Source organism: Dasypus novemcinctus, chromosome 6 (assembly GCF_030445035.2).
Source record: "Dasypus novemcinctus isolate mDasNov1 chromosome 6, mDasNov1.1.hap2, whole genome shotgun sequence".
In the NCBI taxonomy this organism is placed as follows: domain Eukaryota; kingdom Metazoa; phylum Chordata; class Mammalia; order Cingulata; family Dasypodidae; genus Dasypus; species Dasypus novemcinctus.
In genome coordinates, this window is record NC_080678.1 from 84,001,231 (window position 1) to 84,021,877 (window position 20,647).

Genomic DNA, 20,647 nt, shown 5'->3' on the forward strand with positions numbered 1-20,647 from the left:
TCTCTTGTTCTCACTTCACTTTCATACAGAAGCAGTGAAACTTTGACCTTTTTCTAATGCTGACTAAACCTCTAAAATGTTGTTTTTCTAACTAATACTCTCCCCCCTTTTATTATTTATTTCCATTTGTAGTGACACTAGGACCCCCAGATGCCTGCATAGCATTGCTTATAGCTTTGTAGTCCCGCATGAGTAGCCACTGTCATGCTTCGCCATGTGCTTTCCCCTGCTGCCTCTTCAGCCCTGGTGCTGTGCAGTCGTGTGCTGTCGGTGCTTCCAACGTGGGTGGGGTGGGGGTTCGGCTCTTCATCTCCCCCTTCCCCCCGCTGCTTTTTCATGACAACATTCATCCTGCCTCAGTCTCAGCAAAGCCTCATCTGTGATTCTGTGATGTGTGCTTTTGGATGTGAGTGCGTTTGTGTGTATTCACCATAGGAAGAAAACCAATTTCATAATTTCATTGAACAAATTGGCCCATTACATTTGCTACCCTTTATAAAACAAAAAAGCAAAAATACGTCATTTGGACAGAGTGGTAGATTTTATTATTTCAAAGCCAAAAATGAAAAGTCTGTAACTAGACATTGATATAACTTCTGATCTTGGTTGAAACATATGATTTTGCTTTGTTTTGTTCTTACTTTCTCTCCTATTTACTATAGCTATAAAAAGATGACAGTGATAAAATTCCAATAAAAATTTGGGTACAGCAGGGAAAGGGTACTGCTGGATCTATGAGCAGTGCTTCGATGTAAAACTTATAAAGTTCAAGAAAAAGCCAATCCCTACTTGCCCACTATGCTAATTTGGTACCATTTTGGTAATATAAGGTGGTTACTGGTGATGCAAGTCAGTGAATACACTTTTTGCTGGTTTTAAATGACAGATACTGAGATCAAAATAAGCATCAAACAAGAAAGTACAGATGTAAATATGATTGGAAACAAGGAGACCGTTACTGAAGAAGATTTGGATGTTTTTAAGCAGGCGCAGGAACTTTCTTGGGAGGTAAGGCCAGAATACCATATTTTAGTAACAAGAATATGTGTTTTTTAACTATTACTATGAAATTACTGCTTTGATTTAATAGACTCCTCCTCAAAATCCCTTGTGATTCTTAACTGTTACCATGCTCATTCTTGTCGAATGTACATTCCAAAGCAATGAGTTTGTAGAGTTGTTTCCACTCTTAAAAGTAGGTGAGGAGGGAAACGGACTTTGGCCCAGTGGTTAGGGCGTCCGTCTACCATATGGGAGGTCCGCGGTTCAAACCCCGGGCCTCCTTGACCCGTGTGGAGCTGGCCATGCGCAGCGCTGATGCGCGCAAGGAGTGCCGTGCCACGCAAGGGTGTCCCCCGCGTGGGGGAGCCCCACGCGCAAGGAGTGCGCCCGTGAGGAAAGCCGCCCAGCGTGAAAAGAAAAGAGCAGCCTGCCCAGGAATGGCGCCGCCCACACTTCCCGTGCCGCTGACGACAACAGAAGCAGACAAAGAAACAAGACGCAGCAAATAGACACCAAGAACAGACAACCAGGGGAGGGGGGGAATTAAATAAATAAATAAATAAATAAAATCTTAAAAAAAAAAAAAAAGACCTACTGAGTGAGAATCACAGATTTAAAAAAAAAAAAAAGTAGGTGAGGAGGGCTCAACTAGTCTCACAAAACAAATGAGAGTAGTAATAGTTGGGGCAGATTTTGAAAAGCCCTGGAAGATGTGAAGGAATAGAGATTTCTGATTATTTTTGCCTAAATTTAGAAAACGGCAATTTGAAGTCTTTAACAAAAAGAAGAATGTTGCTTTTAAATTTACCAATACTTCTTCCAACACAGATGGCTGACCATATGAAAAATGCCTCATATTTTTATCTATTCGGCATTGATGAATGCAATATTGAGTTTCATTCCAGTTGTAGTCATTTTTTTTTCATTGTCTAGTAATTTCTTTATCCCACTTAAAAAATTAACTCAGGTTTTACTGTCACCAGAATATTGAAAGGTAAGGCTTCTTTGAGAAGTCCAAAATTTTTTGTTATAAATTGTTAATTTCTTACGTCAGAAGACAGCATTCAGTTTCTATGGGACAATAGTTACAATTAGACTCCCTATGTCATCCTACTTTCTATCCCTTTTATGCTTTTAGTAGCAGCCACTTGGGTTAAATGCCTCTGATATGTTTGTTCTACCTTAGAGGCTATCAGATAGTTCCATTTCTCATTCTGGCACTTTTAGGATATATTTATTGGTTTTCATTCAGCTAAGATAAATGTCAAGGTTTGAAGTCCTTAAATATTATCATTTCTTCAGCCTACTTCTGGCATTCACGAATAAACATGATGAGTAACAGGCCATTATCTGAAGAATGTTGCTAAATCTAAATCTCTTCCTTTTCAACACGGTAAAACTGGCCTTTTCACTCAAGAAACTTTTCTTGTTATTTGTCAGGTACTGTACTGGGTACAATGGACATTAAACCACAAACTACACAATTGGTTACTTAAATCCAATTGGGTTAGGGGAGCAGATGTGGCTCAGGCTGTTGGGCAGTCACCTCTTAATGTGGGAAGTCCTGGGATAGGTTCCCAGTGCCTCCCAGAGAAGGTGAGCAAACAATGAGCAGACAGACGAGAGAACCATCTGGGGAGGGATGGAAAGTGGGGTAAATAAAGTAAATAAAATAAATCTTAAAAAAAAAATACAATTGGATTAAGTATTACCTAGCGAACTAATGGAACTGTGAGCCTGTGTAACAGCAACATTGTTTTATATAATCTCATCCTCTGTTTTAACATTGCAACAGATCCTTAAATTCAGTGCAATAGACATTTGTATATAATTACTTCCCAGTCACTTCCTGTCTTTGCAGTACTGTTTTTTAGGGTATTAGTTTGTTTATATAAGAATCTTATACAAAGGTGATTATTATTTCACAAGGGCCTACAATGCTTTTTTAAACAACATGAAAATTCACAATGAAGAGTAGTGTTTTGGTCTTGACAGATTTTCATAGGCATGATGAATCAAAAAGTAAGTGAAGAGTAACATTTTCATAGGCATGGATGAAAGAATCAAAAAGTAAGTAAAGAGTATCTTCTTCAAATATTTATATTTTATCTTGTTCTTTTCTTTCTCTCTGACAGAAAATAGAGTGTGAAAGTGGAGTGGAAGACTGTGGCCGGTACCCTTCTGTAATAGAATTTGGGAAATATGAAATCCAGACCTGGTACTCTTCGCCTTACCCACAGGAATATGCAAGGTAATGGAATAAGCCTGACAGATGTGTAACTTTAATGTAATGAATCTGAGGTAGGAAAATCTTGATTCTAAAGCAGGATTCAAATGATTTGGGGATATAAATTTTGGTACTTTGAGTGCTGTGAGCACTATGAGTATTCTGAGTATTCTGAGTGCTTCCAAAACTATTACTTTGACCAGCACCTTTTTATTGTATTCATGGTGCTATGTAAACTCCTTAACACTTCTCAGTTATACAGACATTAGAAATTTTACCTATTAGCTTCTAGATCATGCTTTCTTTCACTGTATAATTGAGCAAATGTTGGTTTTGTAAGAAAGCATATCTAGAAAAAAAACTTTCTTTTAGCCATTGCAAAGTTTCGGTAGAGTTTCTTCTAGTTACTTTTTTTATTCTGTTTTATCTCTGATTTCTGTGGTTGAGTTTCTAAGGTGTTTCTAACAGAAATGTAGCAAAAGAAGAAAAAATGGGAGAAAGTAGGTGAGTGAGGGTAGCAAAAGGGACTCTTCCTTAAATTTGAACAATCTATTTGTGACTAAATTGTTCAGAGAAATAAAGAAGAGAAAATAATGGTATTGGAGTTTTCATTTATCTCGAACTTAGATTGGCTGTGAGGAGAATATAGACTCCACAAGTGGGTATACTGTGAATTGATTTCTTCATTCAGGTACATCAGGATATACTTTATTACTATCTTCTCAATTTTTTTTAGCCTGCAAAGTTTCCAGTAATTACACATTTGCTTTCCTTCTAGAATAGATGTTGTCACTTTCTCTACCATGTGGGTGTCTGGCCAATCATATAACTGGAGAAAATGGGGAGGATATTCTAGAAGTTAATTTGCAAACTAAGAGTCAGGAGTCTTGGTTTCTCTTCCCAGCTTTTTACCACTTTGCTGTGTGTTCTTGAGCAGTTTTTTAAAAATGCCTGTGAACTTTCAATTGTATGGGTAATCAAAAGTCGAGTTCCCTGAGAGCTTTGAATAAATTTTGCACTTTAAGGCAAGTACTCAAAGCTACTCTTGTCTGTGTCTATCTCTTCAAAACCTCACTCCCATTCTTGTACCCCAGAGTGGTACTGTACAAGAAAGTGTTTCTAAACATTTCCTTGTAAATACCAGCAGTGTCCATTTAAGCATGGATAGAGTACAAGAATGAATGTCCTAATTTTTAAGGTGGAGAGAAAATTGTCAGGAGTGAGAAGGGTGTTTGTCTAATGTTACTCAAAGAGTCAGTACAATTGATAGAAAGCAAATTAGCTCTTTCAACTTACAGTTCTACATTTACTGCATTTCACTATGTAGCTATTAAGATAACTTTAAAGTTAGCTCATCCAGAAATGAAAATGAAAACAATGCAATTCTCAGACTTCTCTGCTTCAGAAATATGCAGGTATTTTTTTAAAAATAAAATCACTTCTCATTAAACAATTATTGCAGTCATACCACTGGCCATATATGGTGTTAAAAATATTGACATTATCGGGAAGCGGATTTGACTCAACAGGTAGAGTGTCTGCCTACTACATGGGAGGTTCAGGGTTCAAACCCCGGGCCTCCTGACTCATGTGGAGCTGGACCACACACAGTGCTGATATGCGCAAGGAGTGCCCTGCCACACAAGCTGTAACCCACATGCAAGGAGTGCACCCCATAAGGAGAGCCACCCTGCGTGAAGAAAGCACAGCCTGCCCAGGTGTGGTGCCACATACACGGAGAACTGACGCAGCAAGATGACACAATAAAAAGAGACACAGAGTCCTCCTGCCGCTGACAAGAATCCAAGGGGACACAGAAGAACACACAGCAAATGGACACAGAGCAGACAACAGGGTGGGGGGAGAGAAATAAATAAAAAATAAATCTTAAAAATATGTATATATATTTGCATATATTATGCATCTCTGACAGTCCTAGAGCAGTTAATGTCTGCTGCTAAGCTTTCCACTATAGATGGAAGAAAAAAAGCCCTTGTGCTGTCTGTCTCTCTGTTGTGGCAGCCAAGATTTGAGTGGGGGAATACAAGAAATCCTTAAAAAAAAATTGACATTAAACTTGGAATTTGAAAAAGAATTCTTGGTCTGCTGACATGATGGCATCTTTACTGTTAATTTTTAGGCTGGTGGGTACAGGTCAAAAGCCCTTTCTTTCTCTAGAACGAGGGTTCTTAACCAATAATCTGTGAGCTGGAATTGAAATTTAAAAAACCGTTCTTGTGGGGATGTGTTGGTGCAGGTGTGATGTGTTTATTCAATAATACATAGCGTAGTGTCGAGTTAGTAAGGGCTCCATGGTTTTCACCTGACTGGCAAAAGGTCCATGGAACAAAACAGGTTAAGAACCCCTGCTGTGACCATATCTAAGAAAACAAATGATTTGGTCAGGAAGTAAGACAGCCTGCATTATTGGTTATATTGAAAAGTAATGTAAGGGTTTTATGTTCTTTATTGTTAGTTGCTACTTGTTTCATATGCACTATTTATAGCCTTTTTATGCCTTAGAAAAAATTGAACGATGTTTACTTTTTTTCCCCTCTGAACAGTATAATCAATCTGATAGACTCTTTGATTTTTAAACTTGTAACAGATTACCAAAGCTTTACCTGTGTGAATTCTGTCTTAAGTATATGAAAAGTAAAAACATTTTGTTAAGACACTCAAAGAAGTGTGGATGGTTTCATCCTCCAGCAAATGAAATTTACCGAAGGAAAGACCTTTCAGTATTTGAGGTAAGCATGTGTAATTAAAAATCTAGCTTTTGGAAACCTGATATTCCTAATTGTTGACTGTGTACTGATTTGTTTCTAGAAGGTACAAAGTATATTATTTAATTTCAACATTGAAATTCAGAATGCTCCTTAAAATAATCTCTGTGTTTTATAATGTTTATCTTACCATATTAAGCAACCATTTATTTTAGATTGATGAAGATTCCCTACTTTATCAATTCACATTTTTGTCTTTTCCCAAATCCCCGTCTACACTAAATGTACGCACCAGTGAATTTATGATCTCCTCAGCCTTTGTAAATTCTACATTCTTTGGCAGGAAAAATTAGCTTTGTTAAGCAACTACAGCCAATGTCTGGCAGGTGCTCATTCTTCCAGGGAGTTGTGCAGCTGTATCTATCTCTTCAATACACATCCACCTGTGTTTCCACCCATTTCTTGGCAGGATGGATAAGCCTTTCGGTGAGACCCCAGCAGATGTTGGGCCTCCACCCCATCTGGATAGCTGGCCTCCCCTGGAGAATTTCACTATTCACAGGAACCCCTTGTGGCCACATGTCTGTCATTGTGGGTTTCTTAAAGACATTTTGTTTTTTCAGAATTAATTTAGTAGCAGAAGATCTTTGACTCTGTATAGTTCCATTGTTTAATCATGTTTTGATTGTCAATTTCAGGGATCCAGTTTGGCTGAGTCAGTTATACCTTGAGCAAGTCAGGCCTTTCTTTTATATTGTTGTCTATTCATAGGACTTGTTAATTCTTACCATCTTATCTTCACTTCACTCTTACTACCCTCCCTTGTTATTTTCTTCTCTGTTGCCCACCTTGGTGCATTGCTTTTCCTTCCTGGATATTGAGAACAAGCCTTCCTTGCACAGCAGACATAGTAGCTTCTTTATCTGAAATGCCCAGCCAGCCCCAACCAATCGAGATCCACAGAGCTGCTGTCACAAGTTTGTCTTTCCTACTGGCTCCTTTCTTGATGTCTTGGATCTTTTCTTCTAACCAAAATAAAATGGACATCACTGTCTTTCATTGTTTCCCAAAGGACAAAACACATTGTTAGCCTTACTTAATTGGTAAATAAATTGGCATGAGTCTGCCTATGGCTTTGAAGTTCTCATCCAGAGAGGGCAGTCTTCCCAGGGGTAAGAGAATCAGCCTCAATAGGCTGGTAAGAATGGTCTCCTCTTCCAGGGCAGGTGCTTTTGGACCATACAGTGATGAGAGGGCAAAATCAGAAGTGGGTTTGTAAAATTTATGCATGAAAATAATTGGAGCAGTTAAGTTTGATGAGTGCCAAGGTTCCTGTTCTGGAATCTGAGTTAATATTTAAAATACAGCATGTAGGAAACTTTTCTCTTAGCAGGTTTCCTAAATAACTTAAAATAAATGAGGAATAATCACAGATTAATACTTTCCTATCTTCTCTTCACCTGTTGCTTTGAAAGCATGCCTTATTGAACCTTTCCCAACTGATGAGAATTTTGCTTCAGCATTGTTTCATCTGTAATTATTTTTCTGATCCACAGATATATACATCTCTGTCTTTCCTTTCTGTAATGTATTACCATGTCCAAAAGGACCATATTCCCAAATACAAAAAAACTTCCTTTAATTAAAGAGGAAATTGTATCCTCTGTGCCCATTGCCCATATTTGATTATGTTTCATCCGAAGGAAATTGTTACATGAAGACTAAAAATCATTTGTATAATATGAGAGCTGTATGGTCCACAGGAGATTCAAGAATGGTCAAGTTCATTGTTAAAGAGCTCTGGTTGGCAAATAACTGTTTTCCTTAAGAAAAGTGCTAGGGAAATTCTTCTTGAATCTGCTGTGCTTTCTGTTTTCAACAAGTAACTACTTTTGATTAAAGAAATTGGCATCTGTGCCTAGTCTCCTGTTTATAACCATCAGTATCACAGCTTGAATCTTTTATTTTGAATAGAAGTAGACTGTAATCATGGTACTTATTGTAGGTTGAAATTCATCTCACTTTCTCTTTAAGTATTCCCAACATAGAAATTTTGTCTTTTCCAATTATATTTAAAATGATGCTTGGGATAATACCAAAAGGGAAGCAGCCTCTTTTGCCTATCCACGATTCTGGGGAAACAGAATAATATAGTTCATTTATTTTATTTTTGTGTGAAGCCCTTTTGAAAATAATATAAAGATTAACTTACTTGTGAAGTGTTTTGATCTGTTTACATTTCCTTTAATTCAGATTTACTTGGTTCAGATAAAGAGAAAGGACATGTCTGATCATTTTTAATTCAGAATACATTACAAATAAAAATTACTCCATTGATAGTGCTTTGGCCTTTATCCAGGTAGCTTAACCGAGAAATACAAATGGTAGAATTCTGAATTGCCAAATGACAACTATTTTCTGGTTAACTCTATACTTGTTTAATGGAGTGTTTTAATCTCTCAGTTTAGGATTTAGAAATAAAAATAAATACTTTCTGAAATACCATATGGAAGAAACAACTTTATATTGAGTGGTATTTTTGTGTAAAATAATGTTGTCTGTTTCTTTTGCTAGGTTGATGGGAATATGAGCAAAATTTATTGCCAAAACCTTTGCTTGTTAGCCAAACTCTTCCTGGACCACAAAACGTTGTATTATGATGTCGAGCCATTCCTTTTTTATGTCCTTACAAAAAATGATGAAAAGGGCTGTCATCTGGTTGGATACTTCTCTAAGGTAAAAACAAGAGCCAGCATGACCTTCATTTTCTGTTTCAAATTGTTTTTGGTAGAGCCCAATTCTTTGAACAGGGCTTTTTTACGACTATAATTTGAATAAATGACACATGTTTTCTGGAAAGCTCAGGTTCTTGTTCAGAGCTCATTAAAACAACAATAACAAAAGCCCCTGTGCCTAGGAAGTGTGTAAAGGAGCTGTGCTCTGTGTGCTGTCTTGACTGTCAGCATTCATGTAACGTTACAATTGCTGCCTTGCAGACCACCTAGCATCTTTGAATTTCTAAATGTTAAGCTTATTTCCCTCTTCCCCTCAAGTAGAGTCAATGTGAAGGTTTCAGTGTAATGTAGCATTTAAGAGAATTCTCATTTCTCCTCGTTACATTCCCTCTGTGGTCATTAGTATCTCAGTGAGTTAGGACATTGGCATTTGGACAGTCAAGCTTATATAATGACTGGTTTTACACTTGCGTCTCTTATTCTCTGTGCCATTGTGTTAAGATCTAAAGTGGCTTCACCTTTAGAAAGCCTAAGAATCTCCAGCTGTTGGCATAGGAAAGCCTGACATACTGGGTAGATATTTTGTCTTTTTCTGTGGTTCGGAGTGATTTTCTCACATTCTTCTGCTCAAAGGCTTCTGAGAAACAATAACTCATATGCAATTAAGAAAAACTGAGTTTGGAGATCTTTACCAGGTTATGACAGTTAGGAAATAGTTTAATGTCCCAGAGTGGTATGTAAACAGAGAAGGTAGTTATGAGCATACGGTAAATTATCCAAACCTGTGTTTCATTTACTTTATGATATAAACTTTTTTCATATTAAGTGATAAGATTAGTGAATTGTAATGAGTGGATTCTTGTTTTACATAAATGAAATGCTTTATAGAAATGACATTCTCAGTGAGATCAAAAGAATATATATGAAGACAAAGATACTTTGCAAACTGTAATTGTTCTAAAATTTTAAGAATCAACTCAGAGACCATAAACAAAGATAGGAATAAGTGACAGCACTCATGAGAAACTGTCTCTATGTTTTAATTCATATATTTGGTAAAGCTCTAAATTCAAAAAGAAGAAAGTTATTGTACACATTTAAGGTTCCACAGATGACAGAGAATTAACACAGATTAGTACAAAGAATAAGAAATACACTTACAAGATTTTGGATTTGTAAAGATCTTTTTCTCCAAAGAGTTAAAAAGAACAGTGGTCTTGATTGTCCTCCCTGTTAGAAAATGGTGTTTGTCTAAAATGTATGTGAGCTTAAATGTAGAGCTTAATGATGCTTACTGTCCTTTTCCTGCTGAGTCTTCATGTTGCCTCTGGTTAGTTGGGACTTGCCATTTGCAGCTTTGCCTCTCTTCCTCCCAGATTGCTTAATATTTGTACTCCAAATAAGATCAACTTCTCTCATTTTGCCACATTTTCTTCTATAGTATGGCTGCAGCTACTGCCCTTTCTTTTTATACTGAGGACACTAATATTCTTTTGTTACATGTATATAATATGGAAATAAAGGAAGAATATATATATACACACACATATCTATCTATATATTCTTTGATGTTACAGTGAAACAAAAAGTGATCTAAAAAATAATCATATTGAGAGACTAAATACAAATCAGACCATCTGTGGCCCTTTGGGGTTATACCTAAGCCAAAATATAGAACATATTAAAAAAGCAGCTCAGGAATAGCCAGAGAATGGCCAAGATTATGTGGATGTGACTTTTCAAGCACATAATATATGAAGGAAGGAAAGAAGCAGTTATTTTATCTATAGATTAAAATTGAGCTGTAATAAGGTGTTTTTTGTGTGTTTTTTTAAAAAGGATCTCTGTTGGATTGGATTTTTTAAAACTCCTAAAGGTAAGAAAAGCTCTGGAGAAAGAAAGAAATGGCCTCAAAGAGGAGTCTTTTTTAACCCAGAGTGCATCTCTTTTTAGAGGAGTAACCCATTTGTCTGACTTTGCAAAGTACACTAATTATCTGAACCTTTGGCATTGAGGTACACATCCAATGATGGACAATCCATCTTCTTAGGAAAATTGGCACACATTATTCCTTCCTCCTCATTTTTTATAGCCTCCAAAGACAGCTATGAATATGCAAAAGTTGTGAGCACATCTTTCTTACAAAGAAATCTTTAATTCTACCCTGTAGGGTTTTTTCCACAACCATTTCCTATGATCTTGCAAATAGGTTCATTAAAGATCTGGGTGTTCCAAAGTAATTCTTTGATGTGGTGGTTGGTACCATTTGTGGTCAGTCTTATTTGTGGTTTATGTCTGGTCAGAGCATTCTCAACCTCAAAAGCCTTTTTCAGATCTTCTCTGTGTAGGTTTTGGCGACTTCTATGCCTCCTGAATAAAATATTGCTACGCTAATGCCATATCCCATGAAAATTGCAGATTCTTTCTTAACTATAAAGCTGTTTCCCACCATAATCTTTCCAGTCATCCTCCTGGTTTCTGACTGTTGGTAACATTTGGGCCTCACTTTTGTTTGGAGGCTTGAGGGTTTCTTGTTATTGCTGATTTGTTTTGTTTTGTTTTGTTTTCCTGTTTTGAAATGGAGATAAATTATTTCTCTAGCTTTTTAGTTTTACTTTTTATTCATAGGAGAGATGTGTTTGTGCAAAAGCTACCCACACATATACTATTTTAGTTTCACTGGGGCATTTGCTCAAAGGCAGAAGACAGATTTTTGTTGCAGAGTTGGAAGTTATTTAGCAAGGTAGCTGGCTAAGTCCTAACTTACCCTGCTTGGTAGCTCTCTGGATGGTATTTTCTCCATCTCCCAAGTTGTCTTTATTCTGTCTCATTTGGTTTATATTTCCTTGGAATCTTTATTCACAAATTTTATGGTACCGACTTTCAAGAATAATTGAGAGGCATGCTTGGAGTTGTTGTTAGTTGATAGCTTGATTGATTAACACAGTAGGATTATTCTGCTTGATCCTGACCTAACACATTGGCTCACCTTAGTGGAATATTTTACAAGTGCTGGGAATTGCCCACTTCAGCAGAGCTCTGACATACTTGATCTGTTTCTCCTTCCCTTAGGAAAAGCTTTGCCAGCAGAAGTATAATGTCTCCTGCATAATGATCATGCCCCAGCACCAAAGGCAAGGATTTGGACGGTTTCTCATTGATTTCAGTAAGTTGAAGTGCTTTATTTACTGTCATGATCCAGGGAGCTGATGGCGTTACGGGAAACAGTAACGCATAAAACTTTATTTAACCTCTGTTGTCTTTATCAAGAGATAATGGGTTTTCCAGTTACATTTACATAGGTTAGAAAATCTTCCTCAAGTGAAAACTATACTGCTGCTCAGGCATTGTACTCTAGGAAATTGAGACTTGCTCTCTCCTCAGTGTGACTAGCTCACAAAGCCATCACACTGAATGAACGGGCGGAATTCCTTTCCACTCGATGGTGCTCATGCTCATTAGCACCAAAAGAGGCAATTATTTGTGATTAAAGCTAAAGGAAGTGTTATTTAAAAGGATTTTCAGCTTTCTAAAAATTTGCCTATAATCCTTGTACTATACTAAACAGGAAAGGAATAGTTGCATTTAGAAAACTAATTCTTTAGATAGCTTATCCTTTGGGCCTCTCTAATAGAAATAACTATACTAGGTAGTGTTAATTTTCTTTGCTATTCTGGAAATTTTTACATGTTTGTACCTAGAGGTTTCCCAAGAAACATTTATTTTATATACACTTGATTATCTTGTGAACCTCCTCAATAAAAATTGGAATAAAATATAAAAATATACACAGGCTAATGTAAAAAAAAAAAATCAGTAGTGCTTTTCTCCTTGTTTATATTATATTGGGTGTATTGTCAAAGTGACATTTGGAGAATTGATTAAAAATCCTCAGATAAGGTGAAGGCCAGGTATCCCATAATAATAATCATCTCTGGCAATGTGAAAATCTGTCACTAGGAACCATCTTTATGACCAAATTGCGGTTTGTCCGGTTTTAAACTAAAAGAAGAAAAATGTATGAAATCACATCATCTTCATAAGCTACATCAATGTGAAAACCACAATGCAAATGCACTCAAGGAAAACCAGGAAGAAATATGTTGAGTCTAATTCATTATTAGTTATTGAACTACTAAAAGTCTGGGTATAAAGTAAATGTAGCAATTTTTTGGGTAGATTTCTGTAATTTATTGACATTGAAGCAAATATTTTTGGTTGAGTATTTTTTATATTTTTAGGTAATATTTCTAGTTAATAATTCATTACTCCAGTCTTATCTGTTCTTTTCTGGCCTAGTTATCCAGGAATCTAGTTATCCCACGGAGGGTTATCTCACAAAGAATTCACCATTTTTATTTCATGGAGTTCTAGCTGTGATCACTTGTAAGGGCAAAACAGATTGTCTTTGTTCAGTAGTTTTCTGTGGCCATCAATCATAAGTTATTCATAAGTATTTAAAATAACTTTCTGGTGTACATAGTAGCCAGCCATTCAAATTTTAAATTTTTGATAGAATCTGTGCGCCTACTGAGTAAGGCAAACTCCTTAGCTCAATATTCAAGGTCTTCCAATACCTAGTGCTATCCTATCTTTTAGGCCTTTTCTTCTATTAATCTCCTTTTTTTGCTTATATTCTAAGCATGTTCCCATATCTCCATTCTTTGTCCAAGCATTCCCCTTCCCTGAAATGACCATTTCCTCCTCTCCCAACCTCTATTCATATTTCAGTGTTAACTCTTAGGATACCTTCTTCTTTGTACGCAGTAGGACAGTGTACTCAGTAATTGAATTTTATGCGTTTTTGGTTTTTTTACATTAAGTACTCAAAGTGGTAGGATCACTACACACAGTAATTTTATATCTGAAAATAAAAGGGACTGGTACTTAACCGAATGCAAGTCTCCAATTACAGCAGCATCTTATTTATATAGCATAGCATGCTTTGGCACCCAGGTAACAGATATTCCCCTGAATAAGCCAGATAACAAAGGCAACCCACTTCACGTGCTAAACCATTTAGTAAAAACTATGTTACTGTTTGTTTGGTTTTTGTTTGGTTTTTTAAAATTAGAGAAGTTGTAGCTTTACAGAAAAATCATGCATAATACGTGGAGATTCCATTTGCCATTCTCTTATTAACACCTTGCTACCCTGTGTTTTTAAACCTGAACTATGGAACACAGTGTCACCTTTTCCGAGTGATAGTTCAGAGGCATCATGATGAATGCTTATCCATCAGTAGGTGTCCAGGCGTATGTGCTGAGGGTGTGACTTTCCTGTACCCTTGGCATGGCTCCTGTACTGGGGTAGGTTAAGGAGTGTGCGGGATGGTTTGAGTAAAGTTGAAAGAGATTGAAGTTATTCCCCAGAGGAGAAGAATTTTATAACACTCAAAGAAAATGGGACCTTTTTTTTTTTTTTTTAAAGTTAGGCCAGTAAAAAGAATTTATTGGGAAATGGGGGAAAGAACAGAGCTTGCTGAGAAATGGGAGAGCAAGATGAGATGGAAATATACACCAAGGTTTGGTGTAGGCTCCTCCAGGCAAAGAAGGCTGGGACACCTTTTGGTTAATGTCCAATTGGATGGTCAAGTTTTGTCAATTTGGAAAAGGTTAAAATGATAGAAGTTGCGTCTCTGTCTTCTCTTGAAGAATGAGAGGCGGTGCAGCCCCTGGGTCTGGTGTCTGGGTGGCAGCTCTCTTCTGGAGGGAGGGAGGAGGCATTCTTCAGTGCCTCGGTATGAGCACTGGTTTCCACTCGAGATCTCTTAGGAGGGGAGTCCCAGATGTCCTTGGGCTCATTGTTTAACGTAAATAGGTGAATGAAAGAATACCCAGATAATGTGGAACATGTCTACTAAGCAGCCAAGATTAGGATGAGTGAAGCAAAGCAGAATTGAACTACTTATTAAATGTTTGGACTTAAGATCGTTCACATTGAGATCACTGTGATATCAGTAACAAGGTGCCTTACAAAATCATGGCAATACAGAGGAAAAGATTGGGGTGATGAGTTTATATAGACCTGGGAATCAAGGTTATTATTCTAGTCTTTGCCTTCTTGGTTTTTCTAAAGTCCTGTTTGTATTGATTCATTTAATCCTCACAGCAGCAAATGAGATTTGTGCTTTTTAACCCCATTATACAGATGTAGAAATTAAGGCACATTTACACAAAGTAAGTGACATTGTTGTGATTTGAACCTTTTGCCTATCAAGTTAGCAAAGATTTTAAAATTTACTCAGATCTAACTCAGTTGACGTAAGGTGAACACTTACCTTTATACAAGTGTGTAAATGGATAACCATTCTCTGGAACTTTCATAGCATGTAACAAAACCTCTAACAGTTATTTTTACCAGTTAATTTAAAAGGGGATATATTCTAAGGAAATCAATGAAGTGGATTAACTTTTACATTTAATATAGCTGAATTGTTTTGATTTGAATTATTTATTTTTTTAAATAGTGGGCTTCCTTTGGAAAAACATGGATATAATACCAGGAGAAAATGGAATCCTTCACAGCCCTGTCACTCAAAGAGTTAATGTTTTGGAACATTTGTCCTGTATTTACTATGTCATTATTTGTAATAGGAAAAAATGCCTGAAACAGCCTTGATATTCAAAAGTAAGAGAGAACCATTCCCTGGAGAAAATTATACTACATCCATAAATGGAAATTATTAGCCATTAAGAATTATGTTCTGAAGAATTTTTAATAAATAAGAAAATGCTTAAGATAAATAAGTGGCTTTCAAAATTGTGTGTATAATAGGTTCTCGAGTATGTAAAAAGTATTTGCACAGAATAAAAAGAGTTTGTGCACAAAAAGGCAGGAAATACACTTCCAGATTATCTCTGGAATTAGAATTACTGGCAATTCTTATTTTCTATAATTAAAAAGAAAATTATTTTTAAGAAGCAAAAGTCCACGAAGGCCTGACCTAAAGCAGTGGAAACAGAGATGCATGGAAACAGAGGTGCGTAGTAGTGTTCAGTGAACCCTGGTTGAACTGAGCTTGGAAAGTGCTGCTTTGGACATCCCCATGCAGTTGTCCGTGGAGTCTGGTGCTCAGCCAGGGGTTCTGTAAAGAGGGCGCGACTGGAAGTGGTGGGCGCACTTTGGTGGTGAAGCCATGGGTGTGGGCAAGGGTTACAGAGAACAGTGTGTTGGGAAAGGTGGCTGGGTCTAGAGTGCCTGGAGGTTCATGTTTAAAGGACTAATAGAGGATGGGAGGCTCCTCAAAAAATTGAAAGGGGTCCCAAAGTAGGAAGAAAATCAGGGGAGAACGTGTCAGGGAAGCCAGAAGAGGTCAACATTTCAACATTGATAATGAAAATCACAGCTCTTAGCTAACATTTCTTGAGTGCTTTTCCGTGTGTCTGGCTCTGTCACCTGAATTTCACACAATAACTTACTTAATCCTCACAAAGTCCCACAGGACAAGTTAACTGTTACCATCTCTCTTTGGGGACACAAAGACACTAAGACACTTTACTGAGATCAGCCCGTGTTCATTGCCTCCAAAGCAAAATGTTAAGGTAAAGTGTAAGAGGTATACTTTGGAGGACTGGGATTTAAGTGGAACTTGAAGAGGGTACAAAAAGGTTGACTGTCAAAGTCTTGGGGTGCGGGGTAGTGGCATAGAAACTGGTGGTTTTTGTTTTTAAGCCAGAGAGGCTGCAGTATTGCTATGTATCAGTAGAAAACAATCAAGGCATTGTTCAAAGGAGATTGAAGGAGAAAACAAAAAGTGATATCCAGATGGTTTTTTATTACAAATTCAGAAAAGCCCTTTGATGAACTTCAACATTCTTTCCTAATTTTAAAAAATAAAATCTACTAACTGGAATTATAAGATTTCTAAATCTTATGTTAATTTTTTCTTCTTTATTTTGAGCCTTGGCTTAATCTAGGGGGAGGACAAGCACATGTAACTGAAACTATAAAGGGAAGACAGCCTATGAACTTATATCTGTAGTTTGTTGAAACTAGTATATCAATGGCAAGGTTATCAATTATGTAAAATATAAATTCATTGTAGATTCCCACATTTAAAAATTAATGTCTATTATTTGTAGAATAGTCATAAAAACTTGTGAGCAGTTTCAATTCATGTCTTTATTTATTCATTATTAAAATATTGCACAGTATGTCAGTGTTGTCCTTTATGGAACAGGACTGCAACTAGAGGAAGGAGTAATTGAATGGATTATGCACTCCAGGAAATCCCCTTTGCTGACCTTTTCTGTGATCATATATATTGAAGGCTTTGGTCTTGGCTTATGTGAGGTCTGTATACTACTTTAAAACTGAATGTGTAATTAGTATGTGCTGCCAGAAGATGGTGGCACATGACCCGGTTTTATGCCTACAAGTTACGAACTTGGTTCATGTATGGTTAGCAGTGTTCTTCTACTTGTTTCCTTTTCTAAAAAATGACACTATCACAACTGGAATAAGAAAAATAGGAAATGCAATAAACTTTTAAGGACACATACTTCCAGGTACAATTTTATACATTAGTCCTTCTCACTGAGTATTAACTGGTGCGATTTTCCCTGCCTTCTTTCTTTTCCCTGCCTTCTTTCTTTTCCCCTCCTTATTCTTATCCCGGATCTCTTGCTACTTTTCTCAGGTCCCACAACCGCCTGGAATAATGATTCCAAGCTTGTCTTTAGCCTTTTTATAGCTCTGGGTTGATTTCTTGAGGAAGCACCACATAGGAAGAGAAACGCATTTACTCTCAGGTTTCCTGCTTCCTACTTCTCTGTCCATTTTAGTCCATAAAGTAGAATTAGAAAGAAAGCCACCTATTTCCCTTCCACCTAGAAGGGTGTGATGTCAGGAGACAAATCATGTCCCATCTCAATGAGAAAGCTGCTGCTTCCCTCATATCTTAGATTCTAGCTACTGGCTTAAGTATTTGTGTTACATGGTATCTAAATACAGGAATACATTGTGTAGTAGTTCAGTTTGCAAACTGGCAGATTTGACAATCCGCCTTCAATAGACTGCTTTGTTTAAAAGAGCTTCTACTTACAGACTTTCCAAAATACAATTTAAGTAAAACTTAATAGGCCTTTTTAAGCAGAGATTTGGAATGGTTTTATCCTACATTTTTGGGAAAAAAAATTTAATACTGAATTGCCAATCTCCTATATGAGATTAGGAGTTAGAATTTTAGAATCTGGTTCGTTGGGTTCCAGGAAGCCATGTTTTACCTATTGGTAAGCTCTAGGGAACCAGGACTATACAAGAGTCACTAGCTCTCTTAGACGGCATGTCAGATAAAATATCGGGGAATACAGATTCTCTTCAGGAGCTGAGTCCCAGGCCTGCCAGGCCCTGGTGATATACTACACTTACCCTCCAATGGTCTCTGGGTATCACTGTGCTGTTGTATTGACTTAGGGCTGCACTTCCCAGCGAATGGCCTGAGAATGGGTGGCCCAAGAATGGGTACCAGTAGGCAGAGATGTTACTCCTCCAGCGCAGGTTGGCCAGAATTCCTATGCCTGTCACCTCACCCTGAGCCATCTCATCCTTTTACCCCAGTGAGAAATTAATTTTTTCATATCCATGATGAGGTACAGGTCATGAAGCACTCACTTGGGGCATAAACTCTCTCCTTGTTAGGCTGTGGGTAAATATTTCACTTTCCTCATTTAGGAACCCCCACAAGTCAAGCATCAAAGGTGTGTTCTTCATCAGAAGTAAGTTCCATGAGGGCAGGGGTGTCATTCTGTCTTGTTCCCTACTATATTCCCAGATCCTGAAAGGGTTAGGCAATAGGTAGATCTTTATTAGTTGTTGAACAAATGTGGAGTGCATTACCATGGGAAGAACTTTCTTAATGTGCTTTTTCTTCTTACGTGTGATTTTTTGGAAGAAGAATTTTATTTCATTAGAACACAATCAAATGATGTCAGGTATACCCTATCTTCCTTTGAGAACTAGTATGTTTGTTCTTGGTACTCCTGCTTTGGGCTCTTCTGCACAAGTGCAGACTCTATCTTCAGATCATTTAAGTTGCAACAGGCAAAAGATTGTTATTTTCTACTGTAAACCTTGGCCAGAGAAGGGAGAGCTGTGGCATAACTAACATTTCATTTGGTTTGACAGATACTTATCTTTCCCTTATTTTCCTTTTATTAGATAATTTTTCCTGGATAGATTTATTTTGGAAGGAAACTCTAGTTTCCATGGAAGGAAATTTAGTTTTAAGAAGCTATCAAGAAAGGTTTGCCTGGCTTTTCCAGCAGCTTCCCTCCATGGGTGGTGAGCACAGTCAAGGCAATCATTAAAGAATCATAAAGTTATGCTTTCGAAATGGTGCCAGCATCCTTCATAGGCTTTTCTAAGAAAGGGAACCCTGTGCCCCTGTGCCATGACACTGTTGGAAGATAGGAACAGCAGCTGTACCCCCAGGCCTTGGCTGGGTTTTGGAAGATGTGTTTTGACCTATGTAATCATGTGTAATGATGACATAAATTTTAATAGGATTTTAGTCTGTAATATAATAAGGAAGATGGCTATTTTTCCTTATTTTCTCATCATATGTTGCACTAAAAGCCTTTGTCATTACTGTTTTATTACATTGGGCTGAAGTACAATATGTTTTAATATGCTAAAGATAACATCAAGTTTGAAAATTGAGCTCTCAGTGATTTATTTAGAGGTTGAGTGTTACTGAATACATTGAATGGAGTTGCATGAGGAAGTGCTGCTGAGTTATTTATGTGTCTTTTTTTTAAATTAAATAACAGCAAATAAATAGCTCTTATAGAATAGTTTGTATTCATTGCTTCACTGAAAACATTGTAAATATGAAACATAAGGTCTACAGTCTCCCTTATTTTTTCTGAAAGCTACTATTTTGCCTTACATAGCTCACAATTTTTTCAAGTTTTGGCATTCAGGTGGATTTTTTTTTTATACAAATCTTTTATCTGTTTGAATTTTTAACATTGACTTGGCATTTGCAGTGAGTCATTTGGAAACCCGCTTTGCTGGGAGAAGTTCATTTAGGTAATTAATATCAGAAATACCTGATCTTCAGTGATAAATGGAACCTTAGCAATGCCCAGTTCATCATGAGGGCTGGGACTTATTCACCACTGACCCCCAAGCCACCAGCACAGTGGCTGGCACCTAGTGAGTGCACAATAAACATTTTTTTTGAGGGGGGCGGATGAATAAATAAATCCCAAGTCTAGTCAAACTTCTTCATTGTATCCATGACAAAATGTACCAGATTCACCCAGCTAGCTAATGGCACAATGGATGCTCAGATCTTCTCAGTGTTCAGTTGTTTTCACTTATTTATCCCTCTGTAACTTGCTTCAGCAAACATATTTTGTATAGATTCACCAGGGACAGCCCTGGTGATGAGGACATGGGAGGAATGGCCCAGGTGTTGCCTGTGGAGTGGTGGAGGGGCCAGGCACAAAGAGAACTCACTGCTCAATCCCAGGTATAGGAGTCAAGATACAAAGTTCTGGCATTGCCGAGGAAGCAAGGCTTCCAACTCTTCTTTCCATTTTCCCAGTTAAGATATCTGCAAGGGATGCATTTGTCCATTGTTAAAACAAGACCAAGAAAGATTTGTTCCTCTTCGTTGAAGTTAGTGCTATACCTGTTTTTTGTTTCAAGGGAACTGTTGCCCTGAACACATTTTCCAGCTTGTAGTAGAGACATTATGCTTGAAATAGAACATTTTAAGATAAAGAGTTTGCCAAGCCCCTCTTATGATATTTGTTACCATGGAACTTATGATTTCAGCTGCTTGTGAGATAGTTTAATTTTTTTTTTTTAATGCCAGTTCAATTTGGGGTAAAGTAAAAGATTTTCTGCAACTTGTTTAGAATTCTGTTAGGAAAATATTAGTTAAGAATCTGATTTTTTTCCCCTCCCCATAGATTTGTGGTTAACATGATTTTACTCTAATATCT

The 20,647-nt window shown here is 37.1% G+C and overlaps 1 protein-coding gene across 6 annotated transcripts in view; it reads left to right on the forward strand.

Moving 5' to 3' along the window:
• The window catches only part of KAT6B (lysine acetyltransferase 6B), a 199,500-nt gene that overhangs the window by 153,507 nt on the left and 25,346 nt on the right, over positions 1–20,647 (forward strand). For all 6 annotated transcript variants that reach the window (XM_058299090.2, XM_058299092.2, XM_058299094.2 and 3 more), the window contains exons 9-13: positions 887–1,008; positions 3,138–3,253; positions 5,838–5,979; positions 8,530–8,691; positions 11,763–11,856. In XM_058299090.2, coding sequence (XP_058155073.1) covers positions 887–1,008; positions 3,138–3,253; positions 5,838–5,979; positions 8,530–8,691; positions 11,763–11,856 — 636 coding nt within the window. The remainder of the gene's footprint in view (positions 1–886; positions 1,009–3,137; positions 3,254–5,837; positions 5,980–8,529; positions 8,692–11,762; positions 11,857–20,647) is intronic.